The 21,937-nt window shown below is 39.5% G+C and overlaps 1 protein-coding gene across 1 annotated transcript; it reads left to right on the top strand.

Annotated features, from left to right (window-relative positions):
- The first annotated feature begins 287 nt into the window (after nucleotides 1-287).
- Nucleotides 288-21,118, top strand: TDO2 (tryptophan 2,3-dioxygenase). Its single transcript, XM_061191780.1, has 12 exons — nucleotides 288-322; nucleotides 544-649; nucleotides 1,984-2,074; nucleotides 4,014-4,084; nucleotides 5,115-5,242; nucleotides 6,752-6,938; nucleotides 8,234-8,341; nucleotides 16,381-16,492; nucleotides 17,093-17,150; nucleotides 18,513-18,592; nucleotides 19,140-19,230; nucleotides 20,965-21,118. The coding sequence occupies exons 1-12, from the start codon at nucleotides 288-290 to the stop codon at nucleotides 21,116-21,118; spliced, it is 1,221 nt and encodes a 406-aa protein (XP_061047763.1).
- Nucleotides 21,119-21,937: the final 819 nt, after the last annotated feature.

The following is a 21,937-nucleotide window of genomic DNA, read 5'->3' as shown; positions in this document are numbered from 1 at the left end:
CTGCTACTGTGGATATGAAAGCAGAAGTTGACAAGTCCAATATTGTTAGGCAGGACACTCACACTTCTAGCAAACAAACTGTCCCAAACACAAATCCACTCTAACGTTTACCAAAGTTCAGCTTCTGTTCCAGCTGAAACAAGAGCCTTGGTAAGAGACACAGAGGGGCTGATTGGCTGGGCAGGGTGGGCAGGGTCCATAAAAGGCAGCTGTGGAACATCTGGGGGGCAAAGACATCACCCGGCCAGAGGCAAAGCTCAGGGCTCCTCTGACAGCACGTCTTCACCATGAGTGGGTGCCCATTTTTAGGAAGCAGCTTTGGGTGAGTGTTTACCTCTATCCTAAGTATGGGTAAGCTCTTAGGAATGTCAAGTATGAACGCTAATTTCGGAATTTCAAAAGCAAGGGTGAACGCTGTCACCCTTCTTCCCTTGTTTAATAATCTACTTTGAAAAGTTGGCAATAAGAATTCTCGTCACTCTTATTATTAGTTACTGTTCTTTCTCAAGCTCTGTTTTTTTCTTCTCACTTTGTCATCTGCAGATATGCTTTTAAAAACCTCTCTGTACAAGGCAGTGAAGAAGACAAATCACAAATGGGTGTGAATAGAGCCAGTAAAGGGGGACTTATCTATGGGAACTACCTGCAAGTAAGTGGCCGAGTCCTTACAAGGAGTAGCTTTCATTGCTAGGCGCTAGGTGACATTTTCATGTTTGGGTTTTTGTTTGTTTGTTTGTTTGTTTTCTCAGTCGCCAAATAGTTTTCTGGACCTAAAGATATCTCTTTTCATACACACGTATGCTTTTTCAAGTTTTGTTAGAACAGTTCAGGAGACTCGTATGTGAAGATTCACCTGCCTGACAGAAGTACAATAAAAGCAGAGAATGCAGAATCCAGGCCGAGGAGCACATGGGATAAAATAAAGCGCAGATAACGGCAGGCATTGCACAACTTGTATACCTGAGACCTGGTTCCTGAATCCCAGCCTAGATAATTGCAGATGTAGCCAGAAAATTTTCTCTTTTAAATTCTTTATCGTAAACTAGAAATGTTGAAGGCGTATGTTTAGATGAAAGAAAGATGTTACAAAGAGGTATTTGGAGATTATTTTTATCTCTCGTTTTTTTTTTTTTGGCCGTGCCACGCGGCATGTGGGATCTTAGTTCCCCGACCAGGGATTGAACCCATGACCCCGAGGTGGAAGCGTGGACTCTTAACCGCTGGATTGCCAAGGAAGTCCCTGGAGATTATTTTTAAGACGCGAAGTGATTAGAGCCCTTGATGCCCTTGTTGGTGGGTTTCTAAGGATGAGCTGACAGGCAATGTTAAGATCTTATTAGAATCGACTCTTTAGGAGAATAAAAGAGCAGCGGACACACAGTAGGCTGAGGAAGCTGTGAAGCTTTTATGGCACTCGCTCCAAGAGATGGAAGGGACGTGACTTCTCAGTGAGGGTAACAGCATTTGTTATGATAGAGTCCTACCAAATATACTTTCTTCTGAAAAGAATAAAACTCATAAATTCAACTCACTCTTTATGAAGAGACAGTAATTGTTTAAAAGAAAGTAGATGGGTTCCTGAGCATTTGGGATTTGGGGGACTTTTTTCAGTATTGTATTCTATTTATTAAAGTTGGTAAAAATCTAGTTTTGCAATTTCAAAATCAGTCTTTCTTTTTGTAATCTTTTTTCCAGCTTTATCAAGAGATAATTGACATATAACGTTGCATAAGTTTAAGCTGCATGCACGTTGATTTGATACACTTATATATGGCCCAGTGATTACCACCAGAGCATTAATTAACCCCTTGTCATGTCACATCACAGCCACTTCTTTGTTTTGCGGTGAGAACACTTAATATCTAGTATGTAATGCATTGTCATTAACCATAATCACTATGCTATACGTTAGATCCACGTAACTTATTCATCTTGTAACTGGAAGTTTCTACAAAATCAGTTTTTCTATTTTTTTGCTTAAAGTTGGAAAAAGTTTTGAACGCTCAGGAACTTCAAAGTGAAATAAAAGGAAATAAAATCCATGATGAGCATCTTTTCATCATAACTCATCAAGGTAAGTTGCACACAAGGTTGGCCGGTAACTCTTCATAGTAATTTTCCATCAGTGACGAGGAAAGATACCACACTTTGACCTGTAAGACGGCGGAGGACTAAGGGATCACCTTTGTTAGGATGCTGCGAATACTTTGCTGTCAGATAAATTATCATAGGACCTCCCTCTGCGATTTGTAGCAGTCTTCTTTCTGCTACCTCCGTGCTTGCTGGATCAGTTAGGACTCTGTCCTAAACCCAAGGGGGCTTTCTATCTCTTGGAATTCACAAAGAATTTGCAAGCTAAGATGTCACTATTTTTCAACTTGGAACGTTAGAAGACATTTTCAAGAAACAAATCCCTCACATTTACTGTAACTTTACATACCCTACAGAGAGCTGGTACTAAACAGGAATGTGAATTTTGTCTAAAATGTGTGTTCCTACTCTCCACACTTCTGACTTCTGGGTAGTGGTTTTTAACGTAGAGTCCTTGACTTTGGAAGTTTAGGAAGTCCCTGAACTCTTTGAAATTTTGTGCAAAATTTCACAAACGTGTCTTTCAGAGGTCTGTGACCCCCAAACCTTTAGATTTCCTCTAAGATTGTTGGTGTCATAATACTGCCCTCTGGCTGACCAGGGCCCAGTGACTCATGCGGGTCAGTGCTGCGTTTCTAGATGTTTCCTTGTCCTATCAATTCTTTGTGCCTTTTCCTCAAATGATTGTTTTCTTCACGGACTGGCTAATATGATCGTCTCCTTTGAGTTAAAAAAAATTAAAAATGGAAAATAATGGGGCTAATGTGTTACTTCTCCTGTTTTTTATGTTGACATTTTTATCAGTGGCTCGAAGGCAAAATCAGCAGGGGAGGAATCACCGCAGGGCAGCACACGTTGGGAATCAGAAATTTGTTTCGAATCCCATCTCTACCATTAAAGATGGTGTAACCTCGGTCAGGTTTCTTGACCAGTATTTCTCGCCATTTCCCCCCCTATACAATGGAAAGAATGATTGTTTCTTCTCACGCATAGAGTTGTTGTGAGGATGACATGAGTAACGCGCACTGCACACTGAGCTCAAGGTAGAGCACGCAGTCAGCACACAACCAATGGTAGCACCTGTCGTCTGATGGGGAGACTTTCCTTCCATCAGAACACGTGGCAGTGGGTCATGGGACCAGCTACGCAAAGTTAAACCTGAAAACGTGACTCACAAACTGATCCAAAAATATCTGGTTTGCTCTTTTTGTCCAAATATGGAAAATAGATTTCTGAAAGTCTCCTTAAATGTAATTTAAAGGTATAATTTGATCCCCTTCATCAGTACAGAAGCACAGCGTGTGCCCAAACAGAAAGCACTAGCGATCACTGAGATGATTGGTTTCCGTGCTCCTCTAATGACTACACTGGCTGCTTAGTTCATCCATTTATATAATAATCACCCAGCATTTATCTTATGCCAAGCACTGTGCTAGGAACTGAGGGAAACAGATGAGTATGACAGAGTTTCAGCCTGTTCACAGCTTGTCCTCCCCATAGAGTCCAGTCCCTAGAAACAAATACGTTGTCATACGCATTAGGTTAATGAGTATTAGGGTCTCACGCTATAGAAGTTTAGTATCACTTCCACTTCTCCACACACCTCCAGCTTCCACATGGGAAGTTAGATTACGTGCTGTATCCTCAAAGACATTAACAATATTTTGTTGAGAGAAGTCAATTGGAAAATAACGTAAAGCATATGGATAACACGCCTGACATATTCAAGCACTGAATAAAAGGAGGCTGTTATAACTTTATCACTAATATTTGTTTGTAGCATAAAATGGGGCTATATTGGCCTTTATTGATTTTTAAGTTACATTTTGATTTCTCTTTCAGTGTGTTAACCGTGTCTTTCATATAATTATGGTCAAAAGGCTCCCATCACTTTCCAACTGACAATGATTTTCCCCTCGCAGCTTATGAACTCTGGTTTAAGCAGATCCTCTGGGAATTGGATTCTGTTCGCGAGATCTTTCAGCATGGCCACGTGAGTTGCTATGTCACAATATTGTTTTCATACTTTTCTTGGAGAATGTAGAAAGTATTATTAATGGGAAAAGTTTAACACCAAATGGTGGAATTATAACTTAACGGGGGAAAAAAGTTTGTAGCGGAGAAGAGTTTAGTCACATCTTCCCAGCCTCGTCATCAACTTGCTTCAAGGTTCCTTTCAAATTTTAGTTCCAAACCCCTTGCTTAGAACTCCATATTTTCCCCTTAAAAAAAAGTTATGACGAACGACGGTGGGTTGCCAGGACAGCTAATGCAGATTCTTTCATCAGGAGGTACCAGAATTGTATTTCTAATGACCGTTTGCATGGGAAGACAGGAGCAATGGTGAGGAAAGGGAGACGGGGAGAAGGAGGAGGGGAAAGAGGGAGGAGATGCTGAGGAGGACCGGGGTGGGGGGCGGCGAGGGCAGAGAGGGGCGCCCCGCGAAGCTCCCGCAGCCTCCCTCCCAGCCTGCATCCTGCCCACACCTTCCTCCGCCCTTGGAGGACACAGGACCCGGCCTTGGGTCCCCCAGCTCGGAGCCCCTGCGCCAAGGGGGCTGGGAGGAGAGAACATCCATCCTCGGACAGTGCCCTGCTCGTGCCTGTGAACGCAGACCCCGTCCATCTCAGCGGCAACTCCCGCCTCAGGATGGAGCCCAGGGACCCAGGGGTCTGCTTAACCTGCACGCACGAGACCCCATGTTCTCTTGGACTTTATTCCTTAAAGCAAAACTAACAGAGACATTTGCTAAGGAATCGGTGGGAGTTGTGGTCCAGAATTTACCGAAAACTTGCTTCCATATAGTTTTCTATTTTGAAAGAAAAAAATGATTTTGAGGTTGCAGGCGTTCCTTGTACACAATTCAGAGCTGCTATTAGTTCAATGTCGACCTAAGGCACATTTTCGTGCAAAGGTTCCTCCTTAGAGGAGAGATGGCATGAACAGGAACCCATTGTTGTTCATACTCTATTGAGCATCTCCCAGAACTGAGGACTGATTCCTGCGTCATTTCCTCCCCCCAGGTCAGGGATGAGAGGAACATGCTGAAGGTGGTAACCCGAGTGCACCGCGTGGGGGTCATCCTCAAGCTCTTGGTCCAGCAGTTTTCCGTCCTGGAGACCATGACAGCCTTGGACTTCAACGACTTCAGGTGTGCACGCGGCTTTGCCAACACGCAGGGGTTACCCTCCCATTGTGACGGGCTGGACAGAACGTGTGTGTTGTGTTGTGTGACGTTAGGAGCCTGTCCTGCTGACACTTTGTCACTGGGAGCACTTGGGAATCATCACCACACACATTTAAGCAGCTATTGAAAATGTTTCATCCCTTCCTTTTACGTATGAACATAACACCATCCATGAATTTCAATTCATCGTGTGTGCCCAATTTTTATCCCAGAAGGATTTTAGACAACTTACCAAAATGTCTAAAAAGGCTGATATAATACACATAACTAAATTTAAATGATTAAAAACTGAAAATAAAAGAGAAACAGGAGTGATATATACAGAAGCATGTCAGCAAAAGTGTCAGTATAAGTTATGGATTAAACTATAAATTTTATTTTTTAATATTTTTTAATTTTTATTTTATATTGGAGTATAGTTGATTAACAACTATACTCAGGTGTGTTAGTTTCAGGTGTACAGCTAAATGATTCAGTTATACATATACATGTATCTATTCTTTTTCAAGTTCTTTTCCCATTTAGGTTATTACAGAATATTGAACAGTTGAACTATAAATTTTAGAGGTACATATCCAGAAAGACATCTATCTATCTATGAAATCTTTTTTCATAACCAAAATTTGAGAAGAAATCTTCCTAAGAGCATCAGGTGCATTTACTGATGGAACAGACAGTGTCTTCTACATATTTGACGATCAATTGAAAACTGGTAGAATTCCTTTGTAGTATATTTAACAACTTGAAGTCTTAGTACCAGTTAGACGAAGGAAATTTGTAAGGATGTGAGAGCTATGTGGGGTGGGAGTACTCACACTTTGTGATGCCCTATTTTGTGCTAGTCAACATCCCATTCATTTTACTTGTAGGGTCTCACCAGTGCTCATAATAATACTAGGTAGTGAGATTAATGAATTGAACTTTAATGGGAAATGGCATAATATATATTTTTTTGACCGCATGGCTTGCAGGATTTCCCCCACCAGAGATTGACCCCGGGCCACGGAAGTAAAAGCGCTGAGCCCTAACCACTGGACTGCCAGGGAATTCCCTTGAATAATACTTATAAAGAAGCCTTTAGCACTATTGAATGAAAAATATCTCTCAGTGTTCACCTGTCTTTATCTTAGGAAAAGCTTAGTATACACACATACATGTACGTGTCTGCATGTGTATGTATAAGTTTACATGTAAACACACACACACAGATAAACACACACATACATACACATATGACCTTCCACAAACTATACAAACGTCAACTGACAGTGACAATGATGGCTAGGAGGTCGTCGTCCTGATTTCGGTGAAGTCCAAGTCCTGGTCCAACGCTAGGCAGTTATGTGTCTGTGTTTGGTGATGCCTGGGAGAGTCACACTGACCACCTTTCCCAATAGAAGAGACCCTTGCGGCGACTGACCTTGACAATAATCTCCTCCCTCCTCTTCTGCCCTCCCCCACCTGTTCTCACAGAGAGTACTTATCCCCAGCATCAGGCTTCCAGAGTCTGCAGTTCCGACTGTTAGAAAACAAGATAGGGGTTCTTCAGAGCTTGAGGGTCCCTTACAACAGAAGACACTACCGTGATAACTTCAGGGGAGAAGACAACGAGCTACTGCTGAAGTCCGAGCAGGAAAGGACCCTCCTGCAACTGGTGGAGGTGTGTGTGCAAAGGCCACTGGGAATGCCTAACTCAGCACACCTAGTTACTTGAGCTTTTGCGACACCCGGATTTTAAAATTCATATCAAAGTTGGGTCACATTCATTGTAAATAAGAGAAGAATGATTTTATAGAAATACTTCAGCTGGTAAATTCCACTAATTAAAATATTAAAAGCTCTCTTGAGAACTTTAGAGATACTTATATAATCAATGATATGTTAATATTTAATAACCTCCTTATCTTATTATAACAATCCTTTTAAATATTCTTGCTAAGCAACATTTGATTAGCTGATTTTTAAATTGGGTATGGTTATTTATTGAATCAGCTTTATTTCTTTAAAATATTCCATTATTGAAAAGTTCCACGAGTTGTGTTGAAAATGTTTCTTAATTTGTGTTTCTTAATTTGTTGAAAATGTTTCTTAATTTGTGTTTCTTAAGTTGTGCTTCTTTATTAAACTAAGTCACTAAGATTCTATCCTTCAGAATTTTTCTGCTTCATATCTTAATTCTGTGTGGGTCTGTAAATGGCCTTGAGGAATTATTAATTTGTTTTTGCATAAGTAAATTATTAAATAAGGATTGTATAGTCTTGATTTCCTTGACAAAGTCTTTCCCTTTGCAAATTAAATTTTTATTTTAGTGAATTATACTCTGCTCACTAATCCCCTGGGCATTGTAAGTGTAGATTTAGGTTAATAAATTATAGGTAATGCTATTTAATGGCTTATAAAGATAGAGAGAGAAAGAATCAGAAAACTAATTTCAAAACCAAAAATAGGCTAAGTGAGAACCCACAGAGATGCATGGATTCGGTTTTATTTCTAGATTAAAAATCCTGTGGCATCTTAAAATAACTGAGCAGTCAGTTGATTTCAAAGTTGCTAAGTATACGATGTCCCTGCACTTAGAAGAAATCATATCTTATACATGTCATGATTCCTTCAGCTCCTAAGACATAAACTATTTTGAGAATAAACCAGAAGCCCTCATTAAAAGAATGCATATATATGTTCATAGATTTATAGAAAAAAATTGGGATTTCTGTAATAATATATTTCTTAATAAAGAGTAAATATCTTTAATGTGATTTCCTTTAAGATTAGGAGAATAAAATATTGCTATTTTATAAATGAAGAAATTGAAAGGAAAGAGAAATATTTACACACACAAAAAACTTAGGATGTATGTTTCTCAAAACCATGAAAATTTTCTGTTTCAAGTTCATAAATGTTTGTTTCAAAATTTTAAATTTTACAATGTATTTACTTGAAAAATATTTATTACAGGCATGGCTGGAAAGAACCCCAGGTTTAGAGCCACATGGATTTAACTTCTGGAGAAAGTTTGAAAACAACATTGTCAAAGGCCTGGAAGAAGAATTCACAAGAATTCAGGTATTTGTGAAGCCATAAGTAAACATAGGTTTGCTACAGGAGGAAGTACTGGGAATTTCATTTTAAACATTTTCTCTTAATCTTTCATTTTCCTTATGTTCTTTTACAAATGCATCTGCTTGGAATAAATTACATGATTGATTTAATTTTACTGATGTGCAATAAAAATTAAATGAAGAAGTTGATTGTAGGCAAGACTTTGAATAGATGAGACTAATAGACCTTTCTCATTTTTATTGAAAATATCATGTTATGACCAGTTCTAGACAGAAGTGGGCTCACAGAGGACCAGTGATCCAATACATTAAGCCATATAACTTTCCTTCACTCTGATGTGTCTGCTGAGTTCTTCCTATTGGCTCTCAGACAATGTCAAGTTTCTCTCAGTTAAAAAAAAATATTGTAGGTTCCTCAATTTCCCTCACGTTATGGGTCCCATATCCTTTCTTCATGACCAAATTTCTTGAAAGAGTTGTTTCAATTCTACACCTTGAGAGGCTGTGCCATGAGGTGTTTAAAGCAGGGACCTGATGTCACAGTCATGGGTCAAGTCCACCCGTCCCTGCTTGGTGACCGTGTGCCATTGAACCCCTCCTGCTACCTAATCTCTCTTTGCTTCACTCCCTTCATTGGCAAAATGGAAAATACGAGTATCTACCTCATAGGATTACTGTGAACATTACATGAGATTCACATTTGCAGAGTATTTAGAACAGCAGTCAGCATGGTTATTTCTTTTTCTCCATCTAATTCTCGCCCCGGTTCAGTCTGCCTTCCTTCCCGTCATTCACAAATGGCCACCGGTACCTAAATCCAATGGCCATTTTTATCTCCATTTTACTTCATTTCCTACTGGCTTTACTACTAATGACTACTTACACTTTCTTGAACATTTTTCCCCACGGTTTTGGTATCAACATTCTGTCTTCAGCTAGTTTTCTGACCCTTGTTTCTCTGTCTCCTTTTCACAAGGCATGGGCTCAGATCCCTTGCATTCCCTCTCTGTCATCTTCCACCAGTGAACTCATTTATATCCACTGATTCAGCATCTGCTAAGACACCAGTAATTCTCGACTGTTTATCTCTAGCTTAGTTAGCTCCTTGAATTTCCTTTTTTTCTTTCTTTTTTAAAAAAATATTTATTTGGCTTCTTCAGGTCTTAGTTGGGGCAGGAGCTTTTGTTGCGGGGCGTGGGCTCTTCCTTGAGGTGCACGGGCTTCTCTCTAGCTGTGGCTCCCGGGCTCCAAAGCGCATGGGCTCAGTAGTTGTGGTGCACGGGCTTAGTTGCCCCACGGCATGTGGGATCTTAGTTCCCTGACCAGGGATCGAACCCACATCCCCTGCATTAGAAGGCGGATTCTATGTTATTTTATTTTTTACTTTTAATTTTTTTTACTTTTTATATTTTTAACATCTTTATTGGAGTATAATTGCTTTACATTGTTGTTAGTTTCTGCTGTATAACAAAGTGACTCAGCTATACGTATACATATGTCCCCATATCCCCTCCCTCTTGCGTCTCCCTCCCACCCTCCCTATCCCACCCCTCTAGACCGAGCTGGTCTCCCTGTGCTATGCAGCTGCTTCCCACTAGCTATCTATTTTACATTTGGTAGTGTATATATTATGTCCATGCCACTCTCTCATTTCATCCCAGATTACCCTTCCCCCTCCCCGTGTCCTCAAGTCCATTCTCTACGTCTGCCTCTTTATCCCTGTCCTGCCCCTAGGTTCCTCAGAACCATTTTGTTTGTAGATTCCATGTATATGGGTATTTGTTTTTCTCTTTCTGACTTATTTCACTCTGTATGACAGACTCTAGGTCCATCCACCTCACTACAGATAACTCAATTTCGTTTCTTTTCATGGCTGAGTAATATTCCATTGTACATATGTGCCACGTCTTCTTTATCCATTCATCTGTCGATGGACACTTAGGTTGCTTCCATATCCTGGCTATTGTAAATAGAGCTGCAATGAACATTGTGGTACATGACACTTTTTGAATTATGGTTTTCTCAGGGTATATGCCCAGTAGTGGGATTGCTGGGTCATATGGTAATTCTATTTTTAGTTTTTTAATGAACCTCCATACTGTTCTCCATAGTGGCTGTATCAATTTACATTCCCACCAACAGTGCAAGAGGGTTCCCTTTTCTCCACACCCTCTCCAGCATTTATTGTTTGCAGATTTTCGATGATGGCCATTTGACAGGTGTGAGGTTGATACCTCATTGTGGTTTTGATTTGCATTTCTCTAATGATTAGTGATGTTGAGCATCCTTTCATGTGTTTGTTGGCAATCTGTATATCTTCTTTGGAGAAATGTCTATTTAGGTCTTCTGCCCATTTTTGGATTGGGTTGTTTGTTTTTTTGATATTGAGCTGCATGAGCTGTTTGTATATTTTGGAGATTAATCCTTTGTCAGTTGCTTCAATTGCAAATATTTTCTCCCATTCTGATGGTTGTCTTTTCATCTTGTTTATGTTTTCCTTTGCTGTGCAAAAGCTTTTAAGTTTCATTAGGTCTCATTTTTTTTTTGTTTGTTTTTATTTCTATTTCTCTAGGAGGTGGGTCAAAAAGGATCTTGCTGTGATTTATGTCATAGAGTGTTTTGCCTATGTTTTCCTCTAAGAGTTTTATAGTGTCTGGCCTTACATTTAGGTCTTTAATCCATTTGGAGTTTATTTTTGTGTATGGTGTTAGGGAGTATTCAAATTTCATTCTTTTACATGTAGCTGTCCAGTTTTCCCAGCACCACTTATTGAAGAGGGTGTCTTTTCTCCATTGTACATTCTTGCCTCCTTTATCAAAGATAAGGTGACCATACGTGCGTGGGTTTATCTCTGGGCTTTCTATCCTGATCCATTGATCTATATTTTTGTATTTGTGCCAGTACCATACTGTCTTGATAACTGTAGCTTTGTAATATAATCTGAAATCCAGGAGCCTGATTCCTCCAGCTCCATTTTTCTTTCTCAAGATTGCTTTGGCTATTTGGGGTCTTGTGTGTTTCCATCCAAATTGTGAAATTTTTTGTTCTAGTTCTGTGAAAAATGCCATTGGTGGTTTGATAGGGATTGCATTGAATTTGTAGATTGCTTTGGGTAGTAGAGTCATTTTCACAATGTTGATTCTTCCAATCCAAGAACATGGTATATCTCTTCATCTGTTTGTATCATCTTTAATTTCTTTCACTGGTGTCTTAAGTTTTCTGCAAACAGGTCTTTTGTCTCCTTAGGTATGTTTATTCCTAGGTATTTTATTCTTTTTGTTGCAATGGTAAATGAGAGTGTTTCCTTAATTTCTCTTTCAGATTTTTCATCATTAGTGTTTAGGAATGCCAGAGATCTCTGTTAGTTTTGTATCCTGCTGCTTTACCGAATTCATTGATTAGCTCTAGTAGTTTTCTGGTAGCATCTTTAGGATTCTCTATGTATAGTATCATGTCACTGCAAACAGTGACAGTTTTACTTCTTTTCCAATTTGGATTACTTTTATTTCTTTTTCTTCTCTGTTTGCTGTGGCTAAAACTTCCAAAACTATGTTGAATAATAGCGGTGAGAGTGGGCAACCTTGTCTTGTTCCTGATTTTAGTGGAAATGGTTTCAGTTTTTCACCATTGAGAATGATGTTGGCTGTGGGTTTGTCATATATGGCCTTTATTATGTTGAGGTAAGTTCCCTCTATGCCTACTTTCTGGAGGTTTTTTTAATCATAAATGGGTGTTGAATTTTTTTCGAAGGCTTTTTCTGCATCTATTGAGATGATCATATGGTTTTTCTCCTTCAATTTGTTAATATGTATCACATTGATTGACTTGCATTTATTGAAGAATCCTTGCATTCCTGGGATAAACCCTAGTTGATCGTGGTGTATGATCCTTTTATGTGCTGTTGGATTCTGTTTGCTAGTATTTTGTTGAGGATTTTTGTATCTATGTTCATCAGTGATATTGGCCTGTAGTTTTCTTTTTCTGGGACATCTTTGTCTTGTTTTGGTATCAGGGTGATGGTGGCCTCGTAGAATGAGTGTGGGAGTGTTCCTCCCTTTGCTGTATTTTGGAAGAGTTTGAGAGGGATAGGTGTTAGCTCGTCTCTAAATGTTTGATAGAATTCGCCTGTGAAGCCATCTGGTCCTGGGCTTTTGTTTGTTGGAAGATTTTTAATCACAATTTCAATTTCAGTGCTTGTGATTTGTCTGTTTATATTTTCTATTTCTTCCTGGTTCAGTTTCGGAAGGTTGTGCTTTTCTAAGAATTTGTCCATTTCGTCCAGAAATTGTCCATTTTATTGGCATATAGTTGCTTGTAGTATTTTCTGATGCTGCTTTATATTTCTTCAGTGTCAGTTGTTACTATTCGTTTTCCATTTCTAATTCTATTGATTTGAGTCTTCTCCCTTTTTTTCTTGATGAGTCTGGTTAATGGCTTATCAATTTTGTTTATCTTCTCAAAGAACCAGCTTTTAGTTTTATTGATCTTAGCTATTGCTTCCTTCATTTCTTTTTCATTTATTTCTGAACTGATCTTTATGATTTCTTTCCTTCTGCTAACTTTGGGGTTTTTTTGTTCTTCTTTCTCTAATTGCTTTAGGATAAGGTTAGGTTGTTTATTTGAGATGTTTCTTGTTTCTTGAGGTAGGATTGTATTGCTATAAACTTCCCTCTTAGAACTGCTTTTGCTGCATCCCATAGGTTTTGGGTTGTCGTATTTTCATTGTCATTTGTTTCTAGGTATTTTTTGATTTCCCCTTTGATTTCTTCAGTGATCTCTTGGTTATTTAGTAGTGTATTGTTTAGCCTCCATGTGTTTGTATTTTTTACAGGTTTTTTTCCTGTAATTGATATCTAGTCTCATAGCGTTGTGGTCAGAAAAGATACTTGATACGATTTCAGTTTTCTTAAATTTACCAAGGCTTGATTTATGACCCCAGATATGATCTATTCTGGAGAATGTTCCATGAGCACTTGAGAAGAAAGTGTATTCTGTTGTTTTTGGATGGAATGTCCTATAAATATCAATTAAGTCCATCTTGTTTAATGTATCATTTAAAGCTTGTGTTTCCTTATTTATTTTCATTTTGGATGATCTGTCCATTGGTGAAAGTGGGGTGTTAAAGTCCCCTACTAGGATTGTGTTACTGTCGATTTCTCCTTTTATGGCTGTTAGCATTTGCCTTATGTATTGAGGTGCTCCTATGTTAGGTGCATAAATATTTACAATTGTTCTATCTTCTTCTTGGATTGATCCCTTGATCATTTTGTAGTGTCCTTCTTTGGCTCTTGTAATTGTCTTAATTTTAAAGTCTATTTTGCCTGATATGAGAATTGCTACTCCAGCTTTCTTTTGATTTCCATTTGCATGGAATATCTTTTTCCATACCCTCACTTTCAGTCTGTATGTGTCCCTATGTCTGAAGTGGGTTTCTTGTAGACAGCATATATATGGGTCTTGTTTTTGTATCCATTCAGCTAGTCTCTGTCTTTTGTTTGGAGCATTTAATTCATTTACATGTAAGGTAATTATCAATATGTATGTTCCTATTACCATTTTCTTAATTGTTTTGGGTTTGTTTTTGTAGGTCTTTTCCTTCTCTTGTGTTTCCTGCCTAGAGAAATTCCTTTAGCGTTTGTTGTAAAGCTCGTTTGGTGGTGCTGAATTCTCTTAGCTTTTGCTTGTCTGTAAAGGTTTTAGTTTCTCTGTCAAATCTGAATGAGAGATCCCTGCTGGGTAGAGTAATCTTTGTTGGAGGTTTTTCCCTTTCATCACTTTAAAGATGTCCTGCCACACCCTTCTGGCTTGCAATTTTTTTTTGAAAGATCAGCTGTTAACCTTAGGGGGATTCCCTTGTATGTTATTTGTTGCTTTTCCCTTGCTGCTTTTAATATTTTTTCTTTGTATTTAATTTTTGATAGTTTGATTAATATGTGTCTTGGCGTGTTTCTCCTTGTATTTATCCTGTATGGGACTCTCTGTGCTTCCTGGACTTGATTGACTATTTCCTTTCCCATATTAGGGAAGTTTTTAGCTATAATCTCTTCAGATATTTCCTCAGTCCCTTTCTTTTTCTCTTCTTCTGGGACCCCTATAATTTGAATGTTGGTGCATTTAATGTTATCCCAGATGTCTTGAGACTGTCCTCAATTCTTTTCATTCTTTTTTCTTTATTCTGCTCTGTGGTAGTTATTTCTACTATTTTATCTTCCAGGTCACTTATCCGTTCTTCTTCCTCAGTTATTCTGCTATTGATTCCTTCTAGAGAATTTTTCATTTCATTCATTGTGTTGTTCATCGTTATTTGTTTGCTCTTTAGTTCTCCTAGGTCCTTGTTAAATGTTTCTTGTATTTTCTCCATTTTATTTCCAAGACTTTGGATCATCTTTACTATCATTACTCTGAATTCTTTTTCAGGTAGACTGCTTATTTCCTCTTCATTGTTTGGTCTGGTGTGTTTTTACCTTGTTCCTTCATCTGCTGTGTAGTTCTCTGTCTTTTCATTTTGCTTAACTTACTGTGTTTGGGGTCTCCTCTTCGCAGGCTGCAGGTTCGGAGTTCCCGTTGTTTTTGGTGTCTGCCCCCAGTGGCTAAGGGTGGTTCAGTGGGTTGTGTAGGTTTCCCAGTGGAGGGGACTGGTGCCTGCGCTCTGGTGGATGAGGCTGGATCTTTTCTTTTTGGTGGGCAGGGCTGCGTCCAGTGGTGTGTTTTGAGGTGTCTGTGAACTTATTATGATTTTAGGCAAGGCTGGGCATGTTATAATTTAACCTTCTAGAAACGTTGTTTTTCCATCTTTATTTGTTTCTCCATACCTCCTTTTTATTATCTGTGGCTTCCTTAGGCTTCCAAAAATGCATCAGGCATCCACTACATAGAAGTCTGATTATCTCCTGTTGTAATTCACTTTCCAGTTCTTGCAGATTGGCTCTGTTAGGTCACTCTTCTGCTGCTCAGCAAAGCTGCTGACTGGTCCAATCAGCAGCTCATTTCCCCTGTTGTGTTAGTTTTTGGAATGGCCAGCCTCGGGGAAGGGATGTGTTAATTTCTTCTTTCTTGTAGCCATCCACAGGTTCAACAGGGTGGAAGGCGGATTCTTAACCACTGGATCACCAGGGAAGTCCTGCTCCTTGAATTTCAGATTCGATCCTTCTACCCCAGATAACTCTTTCCCTGTCTTCAGGTCTTGGTTCAAGGACAACTTCTGTGGGATGGTCTTACCCAACCTCTCTGCTACTATAAGTTATTATGGACAACACTGTTCCTTTACACCACTGCCTATGGTTGTAATTTAACTTTTTTCAGTGTTTCAGTCCCACCAGATAGAGATCAAGGGACTCAATTTTGCTCATGATTTTTATCTCTATCACATTAGCCTGACATTTACTGAACAAATCAATAATCAATTGGCTATAGTGTGCACACACATTCTTACCACACAGTGTGTTTGTTCTGATAAAGTGAAGACAGTTGGGGAAATGGATTTTTGCTCCAGCCCAAGTAATTGAGTTGTAAGTAGTGCATGTGTTGTAAGCAGGAAAATAAGAATTTCCTTAAACAAATCAATAGATACCAAATGAAAAAAAATATAACAGTGGAAAATATCTAAGGAATTGTATTTACAGAATATTGCACTGAAGATAGAATTTCAGTAGAATTAGTAGTATCTCTGACTAGGAATTCTTAATTTTTCCTAAGTGGAATTACTTTACTGCCTGTATTAAATAATTGCTGTCTAAAATTAGACCATTATTGACCACTTGTAGTTACCTCCAGCTTTGCCCATCTGAGTCCATTTCTCTTGATATTTATGAAGAGAGTATTTGGGTTTAACAAATCATTTAAACTTAAACAAAAGTATAGAACCAGTGGTATGAGGAAGGTCCTGTCTCATAAGCAGGAATTTCCAAGCTGCAGTATTAGATGATATAGTACATATCCTAAGTACACCCTTTCTGCACCCAGCTAGTTTTTCTCACAAGCAATGTTTTCTAAAATAAGGATCTCTTCTCTCTTGGGAATATTAATGCAGTATTTTCCCCAAAGGCCAAGGAAGAGTCAGAGGAAAAGGAGGAACAAAAGGCTGAATTTCAGAAGCAGAAAGAGGTGTTACTATCCTTATTTGATGAGAAACGCCATGAGCATCTCCTTAGTAAAGGTAGGCATTTCTATTCCGAGGATCCTTCCCCTGGAACGTAAGACCGTGAGATCAAAAAGTCAAACCTTACTTGGGGGGAAGAAATGCACACTGATATTTCCACTCATAGGAACAAGGAATTTTTCATTTGTCGTGGAAGTTAAGTATTTTCTATACCAGGTTTTTCTTTTTTTTTAAGTGACTTAAAATATATTTAATAAACCTTATTTTATAATTCTAAAATTTATTTGAAGTATTTCCAATAAGGTATTCATAAATGATATAGGAACTGAGTATTTAGGAAAAGAAAAAAGGTCAAGTCCTTTTGCATGTGGCTGTTTATTGCTTGATTTCTAACCCTGCCTATTTAAAGGTTTTGAGAATTTAAAGTATGTGTACATATATATGTATATATATTTAAATTTGTCTTTTAAAATCTAACATTAAAATAATGTTTTAAATGATAGTTTTCCAAATTCAAGCTAAGGGATAAAATATTTAAACGAACATTCACATTATTTTCTAAAAACATGTGACACAATTATTTAAGGTGATGATTGCCAAATGAACATGAGTGCCTTAAATTACCTATTAAATTAAAACTTGCTATGTGTCTTGCAGGAGAGAGACGGCTATCATACAAAGCACTTCAGGGGGCCTTGATGATATACTTTTACAGGTAAAAGCAAATCAAAAGAGGAGAATTAAGGCATACAGCATGATTGTTTTATTTATTTATTTTTGGGATTTTTTTTGGCCGTGCCGCACGGCTCGTGGGATCTTAGTTCCTCTACCAGGGGTGGAAGCCGTACCCCTGGTAGTGAAAGCACTGAGTCCTAACTGCTGGACCGCCAGGGAATTCCCAAAAGAGGTGAATTAGAAGTAAAAATGGAGGAGTAGATATAGAAAATAAATCCAGTATAAAGCTTATACATTGCAATCATAGTTTTAAAAAATCATTTAGATTTGGGGGAGGGGAAGCTTAGAAAATAATCGTGAAGTTTCATGAGGTTTTTCTTTATTTCAAATAGTAAGAGTCCAATTTTATTCCTGTGATGGGTAAAAAAAAAAAAAAACACACAAATTAATCAATATCCTTTTCATTAAATTCTGCAAAGTGTTATGTGACATTAAGTGTCCTAAGGACCCAAAGTTTAATCTGTCTCAGAAACTCAGCCATGAAATGGGTTCTGTCACTTAATGATGTTGTTATTCCTGTTTTGTAAAATGAAAAAGAATGAAGTGAAAACACCTTATAAACTGTTGTTCTGCTTGCTCAGCAATTTTAAGTCCAACTGTCTTCACCATCCGCAGTGTCTGGGGCGTCCACGTCCTGTCCTCCTAGCCACGTGGGTGAACGGCCCGTCTTTGTGTTTCATAGATTAAATGTGTCAGAGCAATAGATAGCACACTAGTAAAAAGCAAAAAAGAAAAAAAAAAATCTGTGTTTACTGCCTGTCTTACTTACTTGGATTTATCTTTTAATCCTGTCCCATCTATTTTTCAGAACGGCAGCATAAAAAACCCTTCTGTTTTCCTCAACTGTTAGTAAGCATATGCTGTTCAGGCTTATGTATCCTCGGCAGAAAATGCACTGAGAGAGTTGGGGGCTTAGATGAAAAAGGAAACGAATATATCAGAGGGAACTGTTACAAGCACTCTTTGTTTTCACGTTTTAACATCTTTGCGTGGAAGAAGTTTCTGACTGTTATCGGCGAGAAAACCCGAGATGGTGTCCGTGTCTGCCTTTTATGAGAAGGGGTGTGAGGTGCGGCTCCGGCTGGCCACTTCACGTCTATCGAGGAATGTTCTAGACTTTTACACACGTGCTGCAACATGAGTGGTGTTAACCCCTTTTAGGAGATGAGGAAACTAAGCCTGGGAGAGAGATCAGAGCTGTCACAGCTCCTAAGAGGAAAAGGGGATGCTTGTTTCAGGCCCAACAGATGGTAGAATGTGTGTTCTTCCTGACACACTGGACTTGCCTGAACACATTATTATTATTACTATTACTATTATTATTATTATTTTTCTTCGCCAGGGAAGAGCCCAGGTTCCAGGTCCCTTTCCAGCTGCTGACCTCCCTCATGGACGTGGATTCGCTCATGACCAAGTGGAGATGTAAGTCCCCCCGGCCCCCCCAGAGCCGCCCCCTCCCCGGCACCCTCCCCTCCTCCACGGCTGTGTACGGGGGTTGGGCTCCGCTCTCAGGGCCGACCCGCCCAGGGCGCACAGCAGGCACGGTGCCCAGCGTTCACGGTTCCTCTGTGGGCCCAGGAAGACGCTGTGTTTGATAATCAGAAGAAACAAGTAAGCTTTGGGTCGAAGCAAATTTCGCCTGTAATAGCAATGTACTCATCTTGGCGTCAGTACCACTTGAAAATATAATTTCAATAGCTCGGGTTCATGGAGGAAGGGCCCCATGAGGACACGAGTAGCGAGGGCTCCCGTAAGGCACAGGGCCTCCGTCCACGGCGTCCGAGGGCTGAACGCAAGGATGGATGGACGCCCCGCGCAGCCTGGACCGGGCGGGGCGCCGGGCAACCGCCCCGCGCCCTCATCTGCTCACACCTGAACCTCCCACCCGGCTGAGGGGTAAGGGGAGGCGAGAATCGTTACCGACCCCCTGCCCTGGGCCCACGTGGAGCTAACGCGTGTGTCTGTCTAGACAACCATGTGTGCGTGGTGCACCGGATGCTGGGCAGCAAGGCGGGCACCGGCGGGTCCTCGGGGTACCAGTACCTGCGCTCCACGGTGAGGTAAGCCGGGCGTCCCTCCTCATCTCGGGGACCCACCAGCGCCTTTTTCTCCACGGAGATGCGCCTTATCTAGGAAAAGTCACTTACACTCGCTCCTGTCTGGACTGCCCGCAACCCATGTATCCTTAGATTAAGGGACTCCTGTGGGAGCCTTCGGAGGTCACTGCAAACATCCTTAGTTCTGGAAATTCATCATTGCATCCTGGGATGCGAGGGGACGGGGTACCAATGTCTGCATGACCTGGGAGGGCAGGAATCAGGTAACCCAAGAAGCGTTTTCAACTTATTCTGGCTCAGGTCTGGGCTAGACCGAAATGGGTATCATTGATTCCGCCAAGTCCTCTTGGCCAGATGAATGACACAGCTGAAAATAGGTCCTTGTTTGCTGATATGACTGTAGTTGATAGGATAAAAACTACTCCCGTGTGCTCCAGAGTGCCTTTTTCATATTGTTTACAAGGAAAGAAAGCAACACTTACTGAGTACTTCAAACATGCTAGAGAGATTTCTAGGGCATTCATGGTCTTACTTTATTTAGTATTCACAGTATTATAGACAGATGGATATATAGATAGACACATCTGAAAACTGGGAAACTTACAGAGCCCCGTGGGAAAGGAGAACCGAGAATAAATTAGATGTTCACATTTAGTCTCCAAAATTCTTTTTTTAAAATTTTATTGAAGTATAGTTGATTTACAATGTTGTGTTAATTTCTGCTGTACAGCAAAGTGACTCCAAAATTCTTTATAATTCACTATTTTCATCCCTACTCTTACTACCTGATGGACTAAGTTATAAAACACACAGTTTCTATTTTCATCATTTGTAGAGATTTTCACTTTCCCTGGGAATAAACGCTAGACTGAATGATTCACAAAGGTTATTGGTTTGAATTTTCACAGTCATTGCACGTTTTCTCTTTTGCTGAGAATAAATTCTGTAAGCAGCGTGAAACTGTAAACGATTGTGCAACACAAGCACAGCCATCGGTGGTGGGAACAGTGAACACAAACAACGTTCCTGGTGTGTCATATTCTCATTACATCTTCACAAAGGCCTGGTTAGAGGAAGGGAGTGTAGTTTTTATTTTACAGAGTTAGAAACCAAAACACTGAGCTTTACACAACTTGCCCAAGGTCACATGAGTTGCAAATGACAGCAAAATTTGAACCCAAATTTGACTTCAAAGACAAATGTTCTTCTGCTATAAAACTGCAAGTTAAAATAGTTGACTAACAAACACATGGCAATTTTAAATGTGAAAATCACTCTTATAGACATTATAAATCTAAGATGGCATTTCAATTTATTCATGCACTCACGTCACTTACCTGGCAGCAACTTAACGGGTGGGAAATATTTTCCGATGAACAACTAGGAATTCTGTGTGCTTTCAATTTATAATTTTGCAACCTGTCCTTTAAAAGTCAGAAACAAGAACACACCCTTATCTTTATGAAGGTAGCATGACAATAATAAAGCTCTAGGTTTTAATCTGGACCAGCCTGGTCCGGATCACTGAAACACGTAACATGGTTTTATGGGCATGAACCTTGGATATGGAATAAAAATGAAGCAATCTTAATACTAATACTCTTTGATATACACAACATGGAACATATAATATAATACTGAATACTAATTATTTATGGCAAAATATCATTATTTGAGAAATTTAAAAATCTTTCATGTCAATAAGTCTAAAACATCTGTATATATGTGTTTCTCCAGTGACAGGTACAAGGTGTTTGTAGATTTATTTAATCTCTCAACATATCTGGTTCCCCGACACTGGATACCGAAGATGAACCCAATTATCCATAAGTTCCTTTACACAGCTGAATATTGTGACAGCTCTTACTTCAGCAGTGATGAATCAGATTAAAATCATCTGCAAAAATTTATGAAGAACATTGATATCTCAGTCTGTGGTCTTTTTTTATTGTCTGAATTTTCATGACTATGCAGAGTCCTAATGTAATATATGTTTATACATATATATAGCATATATAGCACTGTAGCTCTGATTCAATCCTAAAAATAATTTTATTACCTCATGTTTGTGATGATATCAGACTCAACAGTAAGATAAGAAATTCAGTTACATTGTAGCATTGTACCTAGGGTGTTTTCCTATTAGAGACAATGTCACTGTGTTTACCTTATTGTAACCATTTAATGTAATGATTTTCTCAGTTTCATACCTTATAAGCTTGTAAACTTCAGCTATTTCAAATATTTTATGCAATAAAATGTGTCATTCTGTACAAAGATGTGTTCAAAAAGTTTTGTAAATAGTAAATAAAATTTAGTCTTTTGACATACACTGTTTTGGAAACATTGTATTTGTTAGGACTCTTGGTGACCAAGCGCAGAAATCTATCGGAAACTTACCTGCAGGGGGTTTATCAGGAAGTTTCTCCAGTAGCTCCCAGAAGTGAGAGAGGCTTGGGGAGCTTGGAGGCACAGGGATGGATCCAGCTCTTGGAGAACGCCATTCCCCAAACCTTGGAGGACCTCTGTCTCACCTCTTCTTCTCTGTAGGCGCTGGCCTCGCTCTGCCCCGTGGGCACCGGCTCCATCCTCAGGCTGTGTCCCTCTTCCTGCACCTCTGGACTCCCCCCAGCCTCAAGGCATGTGTCTGGCTGCCAGAGCCCACCCTAGCACACCGCAGAATTGAGGTAGCGGGGAGTGTTCCTTTCCA

This window comes from Eubalaena glacialis, chromosome 5, assembly GCF_028564815.1.
Source record: "Eubalaena glacialis isolate mEubGla1 chromosome 5, mEubGla1.1.hap2.+ XY, whole genome shotgun sequence".
In the NCBI taxonomy this organism is placed as follows: domain Eukaryota; kingdom Metazoa; phylum Chordata; class Mammalia; order Artiodactyla; family Balaenidae; genus Eubalaena; species Eubalaena glacialis.
The sequence above is the reverse complement of the archived record's forward strand: the minus strand, read 5'-3'. Positions and strand labels throughout refer to the sequence as shown.

Bases quoted from the DNA above. Each gene is read 5' to 3' on its own strand.
- TDO2 (XM_061191780.1), top strand. From the start codon at position 288: ATGAGTGGGTGCCCATTTTTAGGAAGCAGCTTTGG. The intron at 18,593-19,139 runs GTAAGTCCCCCC...GTGTCTGTCTAG, and splicing joins GCTCATGACCAAGTGGAGAT to ACAACCATGTGTGCGTGGTG. The intron at 19,231-20,964 runs GTAAGCCGGGCG...GTGTTTCTCCAG, and splicing joins TACCTGCGCTCCACGGTGAG to TGACAGGTACAAGGTGTTTG.